The sequence below is a fragment of the Sylvia atricapilla genome, chromosome 8, assembly GCF_009819655.1.
Source record: "Sylvia atricapilla isolate bSylAtr1 chromosome 8, bSylAtr1.pri, whole genome shotgun sequence".
NCBI lineage: Eukaryota > Metazoa > Chordata > Aves > Passeriformes > Sylviidae > Sylvia > Sylvia atricapilla.
The window spans coordinates 26,233,891-26,254,175 of NC_089147.1; the positions used below are offsets into that span (position 1 = coordinate 26,233,891).

General features: G+C 41.3%; 1 protein-coding gene and 1 long non-coding RNA gene across 2 annotated transcripts in view; both read left to right on the forward strand.

Moving 5' to 3' along the window:
• Positions 1–5,534, forward strand: part of NRG3 (neuregulin 3) — a 342,543-nt gene extending 337,009 nt beyond the window's left edge. The window contains exon 9 of the mRNA XM_066324173.1: positions 3,341–5,534. Within this exon, the coding sequence (XP_066180270.1) occupies positions 3,341–3,833 (493 nt within the window). The 3' untranslated portion in view covers positions 3,834–5,534. The remainder of the gene's footprint in view (positions 1–3,340) is intronic.
• A 10,351-nt stretch (positions 5,535–15,885) lies between these two features.
• Positions 15,886–17,475, forward strand: LOC136364550 (uncharacterized). Its single transcript, XR_010744177.1, has 3 exons — positions 15,886–15,928; positions 16,138–16,202; positions 17,439–17,475. It is a non-coding gene; the product is annotated as an uncharacterized lncRNA (long non-coding RNA).
• The last annotated feature ends 2,810 nt before the right edge of the window (positions 17,476–20,285 follow it).

Here is a 20,285-nt window from a genome sequence, read left to right on the forward strand (position 1 = left end):
CTCTTGTCTAGGAAATCAGTGTGTGACCTTACAAGTATCAGCTTGTATTGGCCTGTATTTTAAATTCGCAGTTCTGCAAAATTTGATATTGGGACCAGACTGTGAGCCCTTCTGGCCTGAATCCACTCAAGCACTTCATCCGTATTTTGTGCACTAAGGATGTTTACCCTCTAAATATCTGCCAGTTTCACAGTGTGGTGTTCTCATCAGATTTCCAGCCCAAACAAAAAGTTCCTTTGTCCCCTGCAGAAGTTACACTGCTTCCTTCCTTCTCCTTTTTCACCTCCATCATTCCCTGTTGGGATGCACAAATTGAAGTGGTTTGTCTCCTTAATTCTGTGAGCATTCTGAACTCCACCCACCAGCAGCCTGGCTGAAGCGTGGTCAGGACTGCAGGGAGAAGCTGTGGGTGTGTGTATATCAGTGTAAGTGCCGGCAAGGCTGGAGGCCACTGGAATGATTCCCATCCATCTTCATGGTCCTCGCTGTCAGGCTTGTACACTCCACACCTTTAGCCAGGGCTTTCAGCAGAGCTGCTGGGACTGTGCTAAGTAAAATCCATTCCATATTTAAAGTTTCAGTCCCTTCTGTCTCTCTTTGATATCTGTTCATAAAGCGGGCAGTAAAATTATTGTGCTTCTTTCAGTTTAGTTTTTTTAATTCAGACTCTTACACACTGTATAACATAATTACTGTTGAATTTATAAATGTTTGCTTTTGTTGCTTGGTTTTAGGAAGAGGGTGGAGAGAGAGCTGCACTTTGAAACACATGCACATGAATTAATTTATTCAGACAAAATAATTTTTCAGATAAAACCCCAGATATATTTCTTTGCAGGAACTGTGGTTCCGGGAAAGTTAATTATAGGAAAATGTAATTAAGGTTCTGCAATTACAGTTTTAAGTCTCAGTCTACTGAAAACAGCAGCAGTCTGGTGTCACACACAGAAGCATGGATCAGTTTGTAATTAACTAAAAGCCAAGTCTCACATGGTTTAGATGTAATATCCCTTCTAGTTTAATACCTCACCTGTTGCACACAGTGTATGCACTTCAATTCAGCCTCAGTTCTCCTTTGAAAGCCCTGTGAGCATGGGGCAGAAACACGTAATTCTGGCGTAAAATTGGTATGTCTATCCGTATTTCAAAAAAAATTCTGGAAATACGCCAGGCATTTTGTTACATGTCCCTGCTGCTGCCAGTTAGTTTTCAAAGTACCGGGAATAATTGAATCTCTGTTGTGGAACTGGCAAATGTTACTGTTTTCTCACCAGACCCATTTTAATTCAGTCTTTTCTTGGTTTTGCTTATATATCATCCATATAATACCTACATTGCATGTGAAATTCATTTAAAACATTCACTCCCTTTGTTTTCAGGGTGCAGCCCAGAATATATTTAGGGCCTGAATTACCAAAAAAGGGACTAATGCAACTGATGCGATCTCTCCAGCTATAGTCGTTTGAACAATTATATATAAGCAAAGGAAACAAGAATGGGCACAACCCAAAGGTCTGCACTGCTTTGTTTTCATTTACTATTTTTTTTTAATTGTTCTCCCTCAAGAATAATACCCCTGATCAGTATTTCATTCATCCTGAGTCTTGAGAGCTGGTGTAAAAAGCCCCTCCATGGATGGCTACAGGTGTGTCTAGGCATAGTGCCAAGGCTGAGTCTCAGATGTCTAACAGCTGGAGCTGTGGAGCATGGACAAGAAGTTCTAGCACACATCCCAGAAAGCTGCTTGCTCTGTTATTCCCCCGGATGCCACTTCCCAAAGCAGTATCTCTTTCCCTCACCTGGCAGCAGAGTTCCCAGCACTCCCTCCTTGTCACAGAGCTCCTAGATGCAGCTCCTGGGGACGCCAGGAGAGTTCTGCTGTGGGGCTGTGCGGAGCTCTGCGTGGGCACGGGGCTGTGTGCAGCACTTGTACAAACTCAGTGCCACCACACACGAGATATTTACAGGTCAGTGGCTGCTGGGAATGAGCCTAAAGCTGTCTCCTGCTCCCTCCTGTCTGACATCTTGCCAGGAGCGTGGGGCCAGAGGAGACCTTTCCAGTTAATTACTGTTTGTGCCAATACTGGGCTACGGCAGTTTCATGCGATTCAATTTCTCTTCCTTAACTCTTTTTCTGCTCATACCTAAAAGCAGGAGGCACATGTGAGTAGAAGGATATCCCTAGGGAGGTCCAGCAGGCTTAAGGAGCTTCTGGAATACTACCCTTCCAAGTCAGAGCATCTGCTTCCACACCAGATCTAAATGTTGCTCTCCTCATCCATGGATAAAACATACTAGATTCACCATTACATTGCCTTATTAAATAGTGATAAGCTGATTATAAATAAATTATGCTCTGGTACTGAGGTGATGTCTGTGGTCCTAAGCAATCACGACTGGTAATATAGTAACTCCTAGAGCACCATATTTCTAGAAGTACTGATTTCAGATGGAAAACATCTTTTTTTTTTTTTTTTTTTTTTTTTTTTTGTCTTTGTTTATTTTATATTTATTATACTTTCAATTTCTGGGTTTTTTAAGTATTTCTTGTAAACAAAACAGAGTTTGGCTGTGAAACAAAATGGAAATGTTAAAAATTCACGAAGTTGCCTCAGAATCAATAAAATCATGTTATAATATGTGTTAGTGGAGGATAAAGGATTTTTTTAAAACAGTGTTATAGTATCAAGAGAACACAGACATTTGCTCAGGTCCTGTATATTAACTCTACTTCCAGATGAAATCTAATAAAACAAATCAGGCCTACATTATGAGTACAGGCTATAGAAAAACAATTTTTTTTCAGAGGTATGCTGCACTTAGATTCTGTGCTTGTTTGAAGGAGAGTACAGACAATGGTTCCTATGTAAATAAAGGCTACACAGCCATGAGTGTTCTTTTTATCTTCCCTTTTTTAAAGTGTTTTTCCAAAATCAGCCATTTGACACTGAGAGTTCTGACATTGAAGAAACTATCAATCTGTTTCCCCGATCAGAAATGTAGGAATAGAATTCCAGGTTTATTTTCAAAGAAAATTAATAATACATTATAACTTCTGAAATATTTTAAAAAGAAATGGCCATTATTCTCATCTGCTGGTGGGTGAAATGAGACTGAGAGAAAAGCAGTGCTTTGCCACTGGCAGATTTGAGAATCAGAAGCAGTCTCCAGAGCCTTTTGTTTTCCCCAGGGCCCCACCACAGCCAAGTGCTCCTCTATTTCAGGAGAAAATGGTGTGCACCTCTTCAGCACAGTCCACTGAATCTCACACAGTGTCCCTGCTGCTGGGTGCATCTGAACCCTTGATGTACAGCGAGAACTCTTTTTTTATTCTTTCCAGGTATTCATCCAGTGGTTTAAAAACTCCTCAGAATACTTCAATAAATATGCAACTGCCTTCAAGAGAGACAACCCCATATTTTAATAACGTGGATCAGAAGGACTTGGTCGGCTATTCCTCTTCAAGGGCCAACTCCGTTCCCATCATCCCGTCTGTGGGCTTGGATGAAGCCTGCATGCAGATGCAAAATGTTCCTGAAGTAACAGGCATCAAATGGTGCAAAAACTCCTATTCTGCTGAACTTGTCAACGTGAGTTCCCCGGTCAGTAATTGTCTAATAGCAGAACAGCGGGAGGTGAAAATCCTGCTGGAAACTGTGCAGGAGCAGATCCGGATCCTGCGGGACGCGCGGCGGCCGGAGGACTTTGAGGCGGCGAGCGGCGCCAGCGAGAACACGGCCTTCCTGCCCATGAGCCCCCTGGCCAAGGCAGAGAGAGAGGCACAGTTTGTCTCAAAGAGTGAAACACAAAGAGACTCGGGATTGACCAAGTGACTCCTGTCTGGGGGCTGTGGGAGGGCAAACGAGAGGTCTGCGCATTCGGCGCTTTGCTGAACAGGAAGGGAGGAAGTTAAATACAAATTATTTATATGCATTAATTTAAGAGCATCTACTTAGAAGAAACCAAATAGTCAATCGCCCTCATATCATAGTGTTTTTTAACAAAATATTTTTTTAAGGGAAAAGTTCCAGGAGGGATGGAGCGTGCTTTCAGATGCTTTCTAGGCAGGATTACACAGTTTCAGTTGCAGAGGGTTTTACCGTGGTCCTGTTCGGCTGTCCGAAGGCTTAGGCTATGCATCTCTTTTTCAGTAAGGGCCAAGTACCACTCTTGGATGCATTTCTGGTTTCAGGGCAGCACTGCAGTGAGCTGCTGGGCAGGGATTCAGACCCTGGGGAACACGTCCTGTGAGCCCAACACAGATCCAGTCCCCTCTCCCCCTCTTCTCTTGATTCCAGGTCCATGCCACGAAAACAGGCACACAGACACCTACTTCTGGGTTCTGGTACCTGCTGTGGAATGATGACAACGTCCCTGAATCGAGCAGGTGCTTAACTCAACCTTAATTCAATGTGTCAGTCACCCTGAGAAAGTCAGTGGAATAATTTATGAGCTTTGGGATTGGCCAAGAGTGGGAGCAGGATTGGAGTCTGTAGAGATTCAGGGGTCAGGAGCCCACAGCTGCTCCATCTTCTGAGCTTTGCCTATCAGAGCTGCCTTGGTGGAGAGTGAGGAAGAAATGAGAGAGAATGTAGAAGTGTGTATTACAACAGGTTTGGTTTTGGTTTCTGGTTTGGGTTTTTTTAAGTGGAAACCTAAACTCTGTTGTTCGTTAGCACCCCTCAACATTTCTAAACTTTTACACTTTAAAGGCATTTGTAAGCTCTCAAGGAGCACTTCTCAGTGTGTGTGTATTTTTTTTTCACTTATTTTTTATTATGGCTTGTTCAGAGAAGAGTCAGGGAGATCCAGTATCATCAAAATCCAGCCAATAAGTGTCCATGCTGCCTAATTTGTTCCTGCATTCAATTCTCCAGTCACTTTAATTAATTATGGCTTAGGCTTGTGAACTTTAAAGCTTCAACCCTGCAGCTGGCTCAGTATGGGCAGACCCACAGGCATGCAGAGATCTGACTCTAATGGAGCTTCCTAAGAGCAGATGGTTTGTGCCAAGTCACTCCCTGCAGGGGATCAAGGCCTTAGAGAGGATGTATCATTCCCTGGTTGCCATATCCTGATCACATCATAAGCCCTTTTTGCATTAGCTTTCTTTGGAGTCCGTCTCCCCCCCGTAAATTGTAACAAAATGTGCAAATTGTGCAATGAATTGGGTTCAGTGACACACCTTACTGGGTTTATTAGTGCTAAAATATCTGCTTATTCTTGGGGGAAAAAATCAACTACAATAAATAAGTGCTAAATAGCCTTCCCTGGTTAGTCCTAGGAGATTGATTAAAAAAAAATAGAGTATATACAGAATGTATTAAAATATTCCTTTGAAGCAAAATAATTGTTAGATTTATTAATGTGCCCCAGACTTTCTAGTTCACAAGTCTCAAAAGTCTCACTTTCCAAAATAGCACAATCAATCACACAGTGCTGTTGTATGTTGAGTCAGAATAAAGCAATATCTTAACCTCTGTCAAGTAAATTTGGAAAAGAAATGCTGAAGGTGTATGTCTTTTTTTTTTTTTTTTTTTTTTTTTTTTTTTTGTTAAGGCAGTAAAAAAATATTATTGACAGTCTTCATTCAGCAAGTCTTATATTGGGTTGTTTTTGTGGTTTGCGGAGTTTTTTTAAAGATAAAGTTGATGAAATTGTCCTGTTTACAGAATTTTCTATGGCTGCAATCTTTGCTGTGTGTTTTCAACAGAAATGTATTTGAGGGCAAACTACCGTTTTATGTCCCAGGATGGAGTGTGAGTTGTTCAGACTCCCTTCTGCAAAGACACAGAGCTTTTGTTGTAGCGGTGAGGTGGAGTCCCTATGGGGTTTGGTGTCACCCTGGCATTTTCCTGCCCTGTGTGGTGGCTGGGCACAATCTCACAGTGTTTGAGCCGAGCTGATTGGGGTGGGTATGGCCCTGGGCCCACACCAGATAAACCCTCTGAAAGGCAGGGTGGATTAGTGAGCCTCAGCTCTGCACCCCTACAATCTTTTTGACTTTTCTCTCAACACCTTGTGCATCCCTCCCCATCTCAGGACATGAGCAAAGGGAGCTTGCCTCTGCCCATAAGCCCTGTGGTCATACCTGAATTTTCATATTATATGAAAACTGGGTGCTAGATAAAGCTCTGGTTCAACAATTTTCAAATGGTGATCACAGTTAATGAATTGTTCACCATTCATTTCATTCTGCAATACAGTGCAGAATCCTGCCCTGATGCTTAAAAATTAAATCTTTTCAATTCAGATACAAGATCTTCTCTCCCCCAAGCTCTGCAAATTCACCTCCGGGAACATAATGGGAACACACAGCAAGATTTCAGTTGAAGAAAGAACCATGTCATAAGCAATGCCTTTAGGGAGAGAATGTGTTCATGCAGCAACCCCAAAAGACCCAGAAAGAGGAGACGAGCAATGTATTTAAGAGAATGAAATGTTTTACTGAATGGTAGCTGAAGATCTGAAATGGTGAGGATATCTTTGGTTCATGTTAGAGATACGATCTTGTACTCAGCAAAGGATGTGTGACTGTTATATGTTAACTGTTCTATTCAGTTCTCAGCATGTTTGAATAGAGAGATGTTAATATTAACCAATGACAGACTAGTGTATTATTTGTTCAGAGCATCGCTTCAGATCTTATTGAGACTGTCATTGTTTGCAGAGGAAAACAAGGATTGAAAACATCCAACTAGGTAGCCTTAATGTTGTTTGTGTGGTTTTTTTAATGCAACTGTTTTCCTCTGTAGACCTTCCTGTTTTACAGTGAATGGGGCAACATTTTCTCTGAGGTCTGACAATTGTGTAAAGCATCCATATGAAAGCTGTACTGGAACAGCCAACATGATAGGCCAAATTTTGCTTTACTTCTGGTCCCACTCAACTCGTGGATTGGAAGGGATGCAAGTCATTGAGAAATGCAATTCATTCCTAAAAGTGTATCTGTTCCCAGTCTTGGAGACAGTCTGTAATCCCCCTAGAAGAGGCTCTGAACTCAGTCGTTTACATGGATCCTAATTAAAAATTTTATCTGACCTGTGAAGCTCCAGGTGTAGTCTGGTGTGAAAGTTTACACATGTAGCATTGCATTCAAGCAAACTGGGAGAGCAGCTGACTAAATAAATTGAACTTTCTCTGAACTGAGCAGAGAGAAAGCCTGTGTCTCCAGCACAGCACCGTGGAGAATTGTGAGAAGTATATATCCTGATCTTCTTTAAAAATTTATTTCTGTTTAAAATTTCTGCATAAACAATCCAAAATAACCCTAAAAAAAAAAAAAAAAAACTGTTAGAAAATCCCAGCATTTGAAATAGGAAATGTAGGTAAGTATGGGCACATTTCATAGTGTTTACCATTGAAAAACTCTTCTGTCGCTGTACAACACGAAAGAAAGATTCCAAATATTTCAGAAGGCAAAGAGCATAGAAAAAGAAGGCTTTTGTTGTCCAATTCTTACTACTTTTTATAAGGTCTTCTGATAGAGACTTAACATGATTGGTGAATAGGAACGACACCTCTCTAATCCCATTGGTGAACTAGAGAAACAGCAAAACACCATCTGGAGAAAGATTGTTTTGAGAAAGGATAGTTGTGTCCCAAGATTGTTTTGAGAAGAAACTTTGAGAAATTTTTCCTTGGGAAAAAGTTAGCAGCTGCTAGCAGGCTAAAATCTCTCAGGCCCAGAAATATAAGGCCCACACTCTTCAGTGTGGCCCACCCCGAGGCCCAAAGCTGGAATGTTGTAATTTTTTTCAGGCACATGTGTAGATCAACAAACCGTTCTGTGGAACAAGAGCTCTTCAGAATGCCTTTGGTGCCCAGCCACGCTCTCAGCTGGTGCAGTCAATGCAGCAATGACAGTGTTTATTAACAGAGGATCACATCCCAAATCCATGTATTTGATGTCCAGTGTAGTGGCACAAAGCTCAGCAGTCTCCCACGTGATGTGAGCACTGCCACACGGATTTATTTTCCCTTTGGGCATCCCGGCAGTGTGAACGCTCCCAGCACAGCACGGTGTGAGTCTCCTTGGCTGAGGGATTGGGTTTTCAGGCCCATCTGGTTCAGGGCTGAGTGTCCCTGGCCAGGCTGTTGCAGCACTGAACTTGCCACGGTGTGGCTGGTCCCAGAGCCACTCAGCTGTATCCTTCACATTTAAATTTCCAGATTAACAGCGAGTTGATGGCATGTGCTTATGACCAAGCATGTGCTCGACACGCTCCCAAATTGAAATGTTAGCTGTTAATTCACATCCACTTCTCATGCGAGTTGGGAGGAAATCTGGATTCCTCTTTTCCCAGTTTATCCCCAGGTTCCTGTAGTCTCCTTTTGGACATTACTTGAACATTTCTTACTCTTATAAGAAATTCTGAAAATGAATACCAAAGAACAACTCTGAAAGAGTCCTACCTGCAGTAAATAAATTTGAAGCTTGAAGGAGCAGACCTGGCATAAAAACTGGGTTTGAAAGTGGTATTAATATCAATTGCCTTTCAATAAAATGAAATTTCCCTGTAAACTCTTTACCCTTTGGGAAAACAATGAGCTTATAAAGTGATTTATTATCTTGCCATGAATTTAAAATGTTTATCTTCAAGGTGATTGGGAAAAAGCAAATATTTAGTATAGATTTTTCAGCCTTTGTGATTTAATTTTTTTAAATTTTATTTCAGCAGCCTAACAGATTGATGAACCCATTATCTGTATTGTCTGACACATAAAGTCTCCTCTTTTGTGGTCCAAAAGCTGCAATGTTAGATTTCCTTAAAGATATCGAGATTTTATCTAAATTTTATTTTTAAATTATTCCTAGAACAATATAATTATTTAACTTGCTGAAAATATAAAGTGATGCAAACTTTTTTGGTTTTGTACTGCATTATTGCTGAATTCACAGCAAGGTTGTGCTTCCTTTGTTTTGATGTCTCCTTACAGGAAAACAACTGACACCCAGTTTTCAGGTTTAGACTTGGCACTTCCAAATCAGGGTTTCAGGCAGGGTTTCTGTATTTTCCATAGCAAAGTTCAAACATGATACAGAAATGAAAAAGCTACAACAGCAGTAAAATTACTAATAAAGTAGGCTTATTTTTGGGGTTTGGGGTTGTTTCTCATTTTTATTCCAGAGGATTATACCATGAGATTTGGTAGTCTTGCAAGAAATACAGAATGTATTAGAGACAGTGGAAAGTCATCACTGTAGCCCAGAACTAGAAATGCCACAGTGGAGGAGGAAAATCATCTACTGTCTGCTGCAGGGGGTAAGAGTGCTTTCATCTTAGTAGTAAAAACCAGTAGAGTTGTTTACTTGTTGAAAGGTTTATGTGTTAGTAAAGGTAAATTAGCTGAATTTCTTAATGACCACAGAGGTTGTGTTTGATTAAAGGAAAAAGAAGGAGAAATTTTCATTTTTTTTTTCTGCTTGCCCTGTCCCTTAGAATAAATATAATTATGTTTTGGTTCTGTATTATTAAAGCACTGCTTCCAGTGCTTCAGAGACAGAGTGCTCACACCTCACTGACAGCCTGCACTGACTCTTCCTTGCTTGAAAAGATTTAGCAATTTCCTCTTTGATCAACACTCCTGTAAACAAGGAGTGATTTTCTAATACCCCACAAGGCTGTTCTTGTGCAAGTTTTCCCAGACAAATAATAAAAATACAGCAAGACCACCTACAATTCTATTTTTTTTAAATAAGGAAATATATATAATATTTTATAGCTATAATGGAGGAAGGTTATTGATGACTGAAGTGTATAAAAAAAACTATAGGATACCATGTATGTCAGCAGCATGGAAATCCTGTATTTCTACCATAGCTTTTAATAATGCATCCTCTTTGCACCATCAGGAGACCTACATGCAATTTATAATTTTTTTGCTTTCCTTAAGGGGGACCGTGGTGTGTTCCCCATCACTGTAGTGACTGGGCACTGATGTACCCCTGCCCTTATTTCTTGCATTGCAAGAGCCACTTCTGCGCTGCCCATGCCTGCTTTGGTCTAACTGAATTCACTGAATTTGTAACAGTTCAGCTTCTTTATTCACGTTCAGTTTTACCTTGCCCTCAGAATCAAAAGTATCAGCCTGACATTTGGGACCCTGAATAAATTTAAGGCCTTAAACAATTTAATGCGCTTAACATTTGTCTGCTTTGGTTTGACCTGAGGGGAAATCTCTCCCTTGAAGATGGATTCATGCAGCCTGTGCTGCAAGGCACTTTCCTATATGTGCCACTGTCAACATGTCCAGTCTCAGTCAGCCACTCCCTCTGAGTTCTCCTGCCCAGCACTGGGAAGCCCTGTGAGATCACAGACCTGAGCCTCAGACTTCTTTTAGTGTACCAAAGACCAGAAGTCACCTGCAGTGTCCTGAGCTCTACCCTCAGATGCAATTTTCTGCCTCTTACTACCAAAATGTCTCCAAAGGTTAAAGTCTCTAATATGCATCACATTAAATTATGTAATGTAAGTAAAGCCAAAGTTCATAAAATTGAAAGATACATGGCAAATAGAATTTTTAAATGTATGTCTTGCTTTGAAGGAATATGGGACAAGAGCTCCTAGTTGTGTAAATATTTGGGAACAAAATACAAATAATAATAGAGGAATATAGAGGAATACTAGTAATTATTATTCTAAAATACAGTTCCTTGCCTTGTCTGAAATACACAGCAGCAGTTGAGGGTTATAAGGATGCATCAGGGACATGAAGAAGACTCAGTGAGGCTGGTTAATAAGTCCTAAGTCTTTTCTCAGGAAATCCAGGCTTGGAGTTTCCCTTGCTCACATTAAGATGATTCTTCCATAACATGGAATTCACTCCTATGCATTGCATACCTCAGCATAAGCAGGACAGAAACACAGTACAGGCTTCACTTTGGCTTTTTGACTCAAATTAAACTCTCTTGCTTTAGATTATCTCTGATCTCTTCAGGAAAGAATAAAAGAATATCCAAAAAGAAAAGAAGAGAGACTTGACTATTTGATGAAATTGTGGTCATCAGCACTAGTTTGTTTTTTTAGGGATTTCCAAATTCTCCAGTCCTTTGAAGTGTTGAATTTAGGGAGCAGAGACTTTCAAAGAAAAAGGTAACATTTCTTCTGCAATTTTTTTATCCATTAAAATACATGTATTACATTAACTATTTTTTTTAAAAAATCGGATGTTGGAAACCTAAATTATGAATGTTTCTATTTACATCATTATAATAGGGGATGGCTAAGATCTGTGTTTTATGTTTCTCTCCTGATCTTGTTAAAGATGTGCCAGCTTGTGCAGGGGTGTTGGACTAGGTGACCTTCCAACCTGAATTATGCTAACCATGTCCAAGTCAGTTCTTTCAGATTTCCCACAAAAAGCTGGATATTTCTGTGTGCATCAATGATAACTTTGGGTTGTAAAGGTAAATAAGATATTTGGACTACATAAAACTTGCAGGTCAGACTCTGGTGTTGCACAGGTGGCAGCTGTTTCACTGCAAGCACAGTAAATGTGAAGGCTCCCAAAGGAGATTATTTGTGGTGGTTCAGCTGTTGAGCTGTCTGAAATAAACCCCACGTCTCTACCTGGACAGTGCTAACCTCTGCTCCTTCCCAAAGGTGACCCACAGGGTGCCTGAGCTCCTCCACCAGTGACTCTGCCAAAAGGCAGGTGTCAGCACTGACTTCTGTGAAGGCTCCTCTCATTAAATCAAAATGAAATAATATGAGCTAAAAATTGATGGTCTGAATTCTCCCAGGTATTGCCAGGTTATATGGAGTGCCAGCAGCAGAGCTGATTTACAATTTCTGAGGCTGTGGCCCATGGTTTGACCTAATTCATTAGTTCCCACCACCTGAGCTGGGGCAATTTAAGCAGAAATGTCTCTGCCCATCAGGGTAACTTCAGAGCATCGTTAAAGCAGTTTGATTCCAACTAACCTTTTTTTTTTTTTTTTTTTTTTTTTTTTTTTTTTTTTTTTTAACTTCATTGTATATTCTCCTTGATTATTGCAGAGGTGAAGCTGCTTCCAAAGTCTTAAAATTGTCATTGCTGACCTGTCTTTGCCAGAGTGTGGTCACTCAGCTGCAGTTCTGACTCCAGTTCTACAGAGCAGAGCTGGCTCTTGCAGTCCAAAATCATGTATGTACCACAGAATAGTCTGGTTTAAAAGAGACCTTGAAAGATATCTGTTTCCATCCCTCTTGCCAATGAGCAGGGACACTTCACAACAGATCAGGTTATTCCAGCCCCATCCAACCTGAAATTGAAAACTTCCAGGGATGGGGCAGCCTCAGCCTCCCTGGGCAGCCTGTGCCAGTGCCTCCCCATCCTCACAGGGAACAAAGAGTACAAGGAAAACTCTCCATGCTTGTTCTGCAGCAATTGTATGCATTCAGATCTTTGCATCATCAGGCTGATCGTTCACATTATCAATTTTATTTAACAAAGCTATCTCTTATATGTAATTTCCATGCTGCTTCTCTGGATGTTATATAGAGAAGCATGAAGGCAAATTCAGCTTGTCTGCATTTTCACTTCAGATAACAGTGGTATGTTTTTTTTTCCAGAGCAGGTCAGGATACCAGCTCTAAATCTCTGAGCTGCCTGTTGGGAGTGGGGTTATTCTGAACAGGGTGTGTCCCTGTGCTTTCTTATCCTATCTGTCTTTCTTCCCAAGAAACCCTCTTTTTTCCAAAAGCCCTTATTCCTGAAAACATCTAAAACATTAAGCAAAGCTAAGGCAGGAGATGTGCTCTGTCTTCTGTGCAGAAAGGATGGGCATAGGTAAGGGCTAATTACCAAAAAGCTTTTCAGATTCCATTAGTGTTTACACAGACAGGTGATGCTAAAATGACTCCCTATGGTTTGGTCACATCTGTCTGCGGGCTCTGACATATATAAACTGTTTTAAGTTGTCTGTGTTTTGCAATATCTTGGGCAGACTTTGAGAATGCTCAGGACAGCATTTGCCACTCTCCTTAACTTCCATCTCAGTTTCATTTGCCTGTTGGGTGCTTCTGTGACACTGGCAGCAGTGATCCCACCTTGCCAGAGGCACAGGGGCTGCACCAAGTCCCACATCACCCTCTGCCAAGCAGGACAAACCAGCTCCTCCTGAAGCCTTGCAGGCAGTGCTCTGGGTGGGAGGAAGCATCCCACCAGCTCAGATCCTTCTTCAGGCAGGGAATAGGGTTTACAGTAGGGGAGGCCTCTGATGCTAAAAATGAAAAACTCTCCCAAGGTTTGGGCAACTTGGAAAAACGCCCTGGAAATCACAATCGTTTTAAATAAGGCTCCTGTCAAAATTCATACTAATTGGCAACAAAATTTGGATTTTAATTTCGATTTCTCTGGTAAGTAATGGAGTAGCTTTGCATTTCCATTAATTTAAAGCTGTCTCTAGATGGCTTCAGAGAGCAAAGAGAACTAACTCATCACTGTGGGAACGGCTGTGCTCTAGGAAGGTGCTGTAGCTCATGGGCAACTTTCCATCCTTGTGGGCAGGATCTGGGCACCAGCACATTGCCTGTCTTCCTTAATTAGCTGAGAGAAGACCAGGCAGAGCCCTGCACTCCTCGCTCACTGGCTGCTGATGAGGCCTGGAGCAAATCCCTACACTAAAAGCACTTAAAAAAGGAACAGAGGTGATGGAAACGTGGTTTGTTCACTGTGAATATCCAGCTGGGATAGTTGGAATAACTGCAAGGGAAGAGTTGCCTTTGCAAATCATGTGCCTGATTTACTGGTTAAATAGTTTTTCAGTCCTCCCTATTTAGTCAACAGAGACATTAAGATGTCCAGAAATAAAAGTGGAATGATTGGTTCCCAGTGCTAATCTTGATGGTCACAAATCCAGTATTTCAGATTTTTTGCTCAACACTTAGCAAGTAAAGTCAATCAGGCTTCATTTAAATAGATTAACTCCTGTTGTAGAGTTATACCTGATTTCATGCTTTCCTTTATTGATCACTAGATCTTTTCTATATCATATAAAATTATGTTTACCTTAAAACTGATCTGTAGATATGCCTGAAACAGCACCTAATGTGCATAAAGTCAGTGTTCTCAATGCATAGGACAAGTCTTGTGACAACTTTTTTGCAGCTGAAAGTCTTGAACCATTCACTGAAATAAGACAACTATTTGATTTCAACAAAATGGATTTTGTTGTCAATAAAATCACTGGTAAACACTTGAGTTGGATTTGGGACTTCTGAATATATATATATATTTGTAAAGCTACATACACAGACTTTCTTTTAGATCACAGAAATGAATGCTCCAACTTAAAGTTTATTCATCCAAATAGCTGGAGAAAATATCCACTTAATCACATAGTCTAAACACATTGAAGTAGGGGGGAAAAAAGGTGTTCATTTTCACCTGTGTTTATTTTTTCACCAGTAAAAACAAATAAAAAGAGAAGAAAAATAATCATAGTGCCTATGACAAAGATTGTGTTTCAAGGAGTGTGCAATGTGTACCACGATTACTTTAACTGCAAATGGAAGCCGCTTTTAGACTGAGTGTGGTTGAAAGGAAATATCCTTAGAAAAACTGTCACGCAGAATCCCAGGAAATGTTTTGGTTCGATATGTTTGGCCTCCATTTTTGTGGAGCTGTACATTCCTGTCCATGGTTCTAAAAGGATAAAAAAAGAACTTATTTCAGAATCAATCTGTATTTTGACTCGTTTTTGTACTCCCTGCACCCAGGCTGGTTTACCATATGTGTAAGTGAAGCTGAGCAGTGTCATTTTCCTATTTAGTGCCACAAATGAGTTTTATGGTGTTCCTGAATTCAGTCCTTTTCCCCTGCTCAAGTGGTGTGTTCCTGCTCTCTCCAGCCACCTCTCACTGAAAGCAGAGGTTTCATTTGTTCTCAAAGCCACACAGAGAGTTGGAGCCAACCCATCTGAAGACACTGGCTCTCTCCATTCAGCCTCACTGGTGGGAGGATCAGCGGGGGTTGGCCTTGGAGACAACAAGGGACGGGAACCTCTGACATCCCAGCACACAGAGAGGCCCCCACCTGGAAAACCCAGGCCTTCTGCTGCTGAAGTCAGTCCTTCCAGTCTTGCCTGCACCCCTGCCAGCTTTGGGCTAAATGAAACAGGTAGAAAGGCTGGACCAGCCAAAATAACACATTCACCAGGAGAATCTGAGAAGAGAGGCAGAGATGACAACATCTTTCACTCTGGAGCCCAAAAAAAAAAAAAAAAAAAAAAAAAAAAGCAGCATTCTTTGCAAAATGGCTTCTTACCTGAATACAGTGGAGGTGTCACAGCAGCAGCCAAGGGGATGGGGCAGAATTTCTGTGTCACACACCCACAACCAGCCAGGACATAGTGCCCACCCCTTGTCACTGCCTCACACGCTACTTTGCATGGATGTCCCTCCTTTTCCCTCATGCCCAGGGTCATGTCTCCCGAGGTTTGTGCTGAACCATGATGAGTTTATTCATCATCCAAACCCCAAGAAGGCTTTCTGCTCGAGTGCTTCCAAAATGTGTCTCTGGTGATGCTAGGGACCCCTCCGCAATGTCCTGAGTCTGTGTGGGTCCCTGACACCATCAGCTCTGCCCACAGTGTGCTGAGCACCCTGAACTCCACAAGGGAAGGAGGGTGCAGGGCTGTGGGTGCTCCCCAGCTCCACTCCAGCTCAGTTCAGCTCCCCCATCACTCCTGGGTGCTGTCTTGCAGATCCCCACGTTCCTGCTGCACTTGGGCTTTTTATTTTTCTGCATGGTTCAGAATAGCTCTCTGGATCTGATACTTGGCTTCTGCTTATGCATGATTTTTGCTTGCAATCTGCCTTACTTGAGCAGTGTTAGTCCAAGTGCTTTTGAATACACTGATGTTACAAAACAGCCAAAAAAGAATTTTACTTTCAAAGCTGCTCTTCCAGGCACCTCATACCCTTGGGGCACAGGCACTTGGGTGAGTTTGATGCTCAAGTCCCCTGGGTTGAGAAGGAGGTTTTCCCTTTGGCTTGGGCCTCTGGGACAGATTTGGGTGGTTGTATAATGCTGCCCCAGATAAGGCTCCCACCCACGGGCAGCCCACACCTGTGTTGGGTTGAGCTGTTCACCTGGTTGGCAGTCACAGCTGTAACCACTGAGGACACCCTTTGTCTCCCCTGGTTTCAGGTTTCTTCTCCTGGTGTGCCTGCACCAGAAGGGTCCTGTCTTGCTGGGAGGAGGCGGCTCTGGAGGTATGGTTGTGGTAGGAGGCTTTTTCCTAAACATTAAAGGCATTTGGGTTTGCTTGTTTTTCTCGCTTTGGTTTGTGCTGAAACTTTCCTGGAGTAGGTATTTTATCTTTTCTATGGTGTAGTAACTTAGTTTATCAGACTGAGCAGGGATTAAGGTACTTACACCATTTAGAGCTATGGTTGATTTTTTTGAAAATCCTCATGCTTGGTAAGAGAACATCTCCTTAGATTTCTCCTAAGCACAAGGGTAAGACTTTTGTTTGCTCCTTTCCAGAATGCAAAAATCAGAGGCATGGTTATTTAGAGCATGATTTATGTCATGATAGGCACTGCCTACTGTCCAACCATCCCATAAAATAAAGGAACTCAAAAAGAGCAAAAGGAACTCAAACATTCTGTGCAAAGTAACTCTATGAATTTTCAAGGGTTCAACTTCAAATATAACAAATAAGAATGATGAGAGAAGCTCATAAAATTCCTGTTCAGAGTAACGTGTGATGCTTATTTAAAATTTCATGTTCTTGTGGTATGCTCTTTGCCAAAGACACGTTAGCTATGAGTGCTTTCTGAAGCAAGGCTGCAGCAGGTATCACACAGCATCAGGAATGCCTTGTGATGATCTGTATCCTAATACCTGAAACCACTTTGCTTAGGCAGTCATCTGCAGAGCAAAAACTTTCCTCAAATCACTTAAATATTTTTAATTCCTACCCTTCACAGATCCACAGCAAGCTGTTAAAAATGTTTACAGGTACATCTCAAGCCACAGTTAAAGCTATGCCTGTTGCTAATGGGAAGATCTGCAGTTACTTACTAGCTAAATGCTTAAAGGAATGTCATTGGTACTGTGTAAAATAAGAATAAGTCTTTCTGTAAGTATTTTTTTTGCCAGGACTTGCACAAGCAGGTCACAGTGAAGTGCTTGCTTACTTGCAAAATGTTTCTGCTCCAGCAGAGCTGAAGCCAAGATGATGGTGAAATTAATTTGTTTCAGGTGCTCCCCCACAAAAAGTGTTTACTACCAATTCAATATTGCTTAAAACAGTGCCCTTATGTCTGTAGGTCCTGGATGTTCTTTAACCTTAAGTCAAAGAGCTTGTTTCTCTTTACTTTATCTCCTTCAGTACAGTGAGAGCTGAAAATAGAGTTGGGCAGGCAGTAAAAGAGCAACCACTGACAAAATCCTGGGTCTGCCCTCTGTGGTTGTATCTTTGTTATCTATAAGCATTGTTACAGTAAGATATGCTGAGATACAAAGAAGAGGCTGGCAGTGGGCAGCAGAGGAACTGAAGGAAGGCGAGGCCTGGGGAAAGTGTGGGTCTCAAGATGTATTTTGGGATATCCGTGTGCCAAGACTTGGAGAACAGAACCTGCTCCATATTCAGATGAGTATGAGCCAGATGGACAGTTCCAGGTCAGTAAAGGGGAACTGGTTGCAGAACCAGAGGAGAGAATCTACTCTGAGAATAAGACTTCTTGATAGTTATCTGCCAGAAAAAGAGGTGGCTCCAAATACAAATTTTTACTCAGCATAATCACCTGAAAGCAAAACCAGAGAGGGATTACCTGCAGGTGAAGGCTGTGATTAGTGGTGCCTTGGGTGTTCTTGACCCACAGCTGTACCTCCTAACTCCTCAGACTGACAGCTGGCCTGGGCTGGGAATGTTGGATAAAGTAGACTGAATAATGCAATGGAAAGATCATGTTTTCCAGCAGAGCTGATTTATTTTTCAAGAATCAAAGGAACTAGAGGAGAGGAAAAAAAACCAACTGTTTAGTTTGAGAGATTTGGTCAGTTATTTTACTTGTTGGGGTTTTTTTTGTTTGTTTTGGTGTTTTTTAGGGGAGGAGTTTGCTGTTGTTGTTGGTTGTTGTTGTTTTGGGGGTTTTTTTGGTGGGTTGTGGTTTTTTTGGTGTTGTGTTTTTGGATTTTGTTTTGGGGGGGGTTTGAGGGGGTTTTGGTTGGGTTTGTTTTTGTGGTGGTTTTTTTTGTTTTTTGGTTTTTTGTGTGTGTGGTGGTTTTTTTGTTGGTTTTTTGTTTGTTTTTGTTTGTTTGGGGTTTTCTTTGTTGTTGTTGTTTTTGTTTGGTTTGTTTTGTTTTCTTCCTGAAGTCAGGCCAGAGAAGGCTACAAGGACTGGATTTTAGGAACTAACTTAAAACTACGTTCCTGTAGCCTGGGGTGGTGCTGATTCTCCCATCAGACTGGGCACTGCAGGCACACACATGCCTCTCATGCTGCACTCCGCATCTCTCTCCTGTAAAAGTCTCTTCCCATTGCTTCTCTTATTTCAGAACATGCTCCAATGCAGTGGACCTGGGCTTATGGAAATAGAGAAAATATGGCTTCCCCCCAACAGATAACACAAATCCCTACAGCAGCAGTATGTCCCCTGCTTTCTCTTTGGTGTCCTACGTGAAGCTGCCAGTTGCCCTTCTCAGGGCTTCTCCTGTGGTATCTCATGCTCTAGTTCTTTTTCTATGTCACGCTCAATAGGTTGCTGCTGTTTTTCTAAAAATAGAGCTGTTATTCTGGGTTGGGTTTATACCAGGAATAACGATTATGACAGCTATTCAGGATTTTCTTCCTTTAAAATAGAAAGATAGTTGTGTGTTTGGCCAAGTCTTCAGGAAATCTGGTGCTTTTTGGTAGCTTCTCTTAACAGCCTGTGTTTTACCATTGGCTGTAACAGCTTCTTGACCCAAACTCTGCAGGGTGTGCCTTGCTCTGGAAGATTTCTTAGTTTGAATTGAACAGCACTTATAAATTTATTGGTGATAATTTTTACTGTAAATGTGGATCAGTAAGGTATAGATACATAATTTCTGGTTTCACATCAATTGAACTTTTTATTCCTATCTAGTTAATTAAGCCAATGTAGTTTAAATTCTCTTGCATAGAGCTTTTTCTCTCCATGAATTAAATGGATTAACCTTTCTTAGAAAGCTATCACTAACTATATTACTGTACTGGGCTATTAACTCCTTTCCTCAATAAGTTACTATTTTTATATGGCCACAGTGACCTGAAGTAATTACAACCCCAGTTTTACTCAAAACCTTTCGGTTTAGTGCTCTTCTAATGATGAAATATTCTTCTTCTGATGAAATATTCTGCTTCCCAGTGTTTGTAAGACATTAGTAGAAGGAATAACAGTGCACAGGGAGAATTTCAATCAGCACTCTCAGAGCAATAGCTGTGGATACTCTAACAAACAGTACTCCTGATTTCCCCTAGATTATCACTGAGGTAATCACATGCATGTTTGAGAAGAGGAAGCAAGTGTTCCCTATTAGCATTTGTTAGATTTCTTTCGCGTGCTAGAAATACTTTATTTCATCTAGTTAAAGGTGATGGAAAAATAAGGTTATAATTCACTGCATGTTTGAAGTTTGAGACCGCCTGGGGTCCAAAATTCACAATGCCAAAGGCTGACTTTCTCTTCCTTGTGTTTAGAAGCATGAAATGTTGGGCTGCTGTTGTGTGCAAGAAGAGGTGTTAGCTCAATACCTGCTGCTTGTCTAACCCCTGATTTTTTAGGTGGGCAAAACCTCCTTCGACCCGTTTCTGTGCAATTAAATGGGGAGAACTCAAAGGGGTTTGTCACCAGAGAGGAAAACTTCTCACCTGAGTTTCATGAAAGATGCATCATGAAGTGATGAAGGAGTGAAATTCATGATTTATGGATTAAATATCACTTTAATCAAGAAGACATTTTAAGTAGCCAGCTTAATCATTGTCATCAACTTCATCAGGGTGATTGAAACCATCATTACTTCAGCAACTGATTAGCAAGAGCTGGATGTGGTCTTTCTACTAATGCTGGAGCTGCTCATTAGAAAGGTGTCAGAGGTCCCTGACACCACCTCTGTGTGATCTGCCCTGGTGCTTTTGCTGTATTTTGCTGGACGGCATGTGGATTTTTCCTTAGGTTAAACTTTCTGTGTAATTCAAAATAATTACTATTTTGTATTACAGAGGCATAAGTATTTGCATGAAACTTGTTGATAAAAGCAGAGTGCAGAAGTCTGCCGGATGGTGATTGGTTTATTCATGATTATAAAACCTGAGAAACAATTTAGAC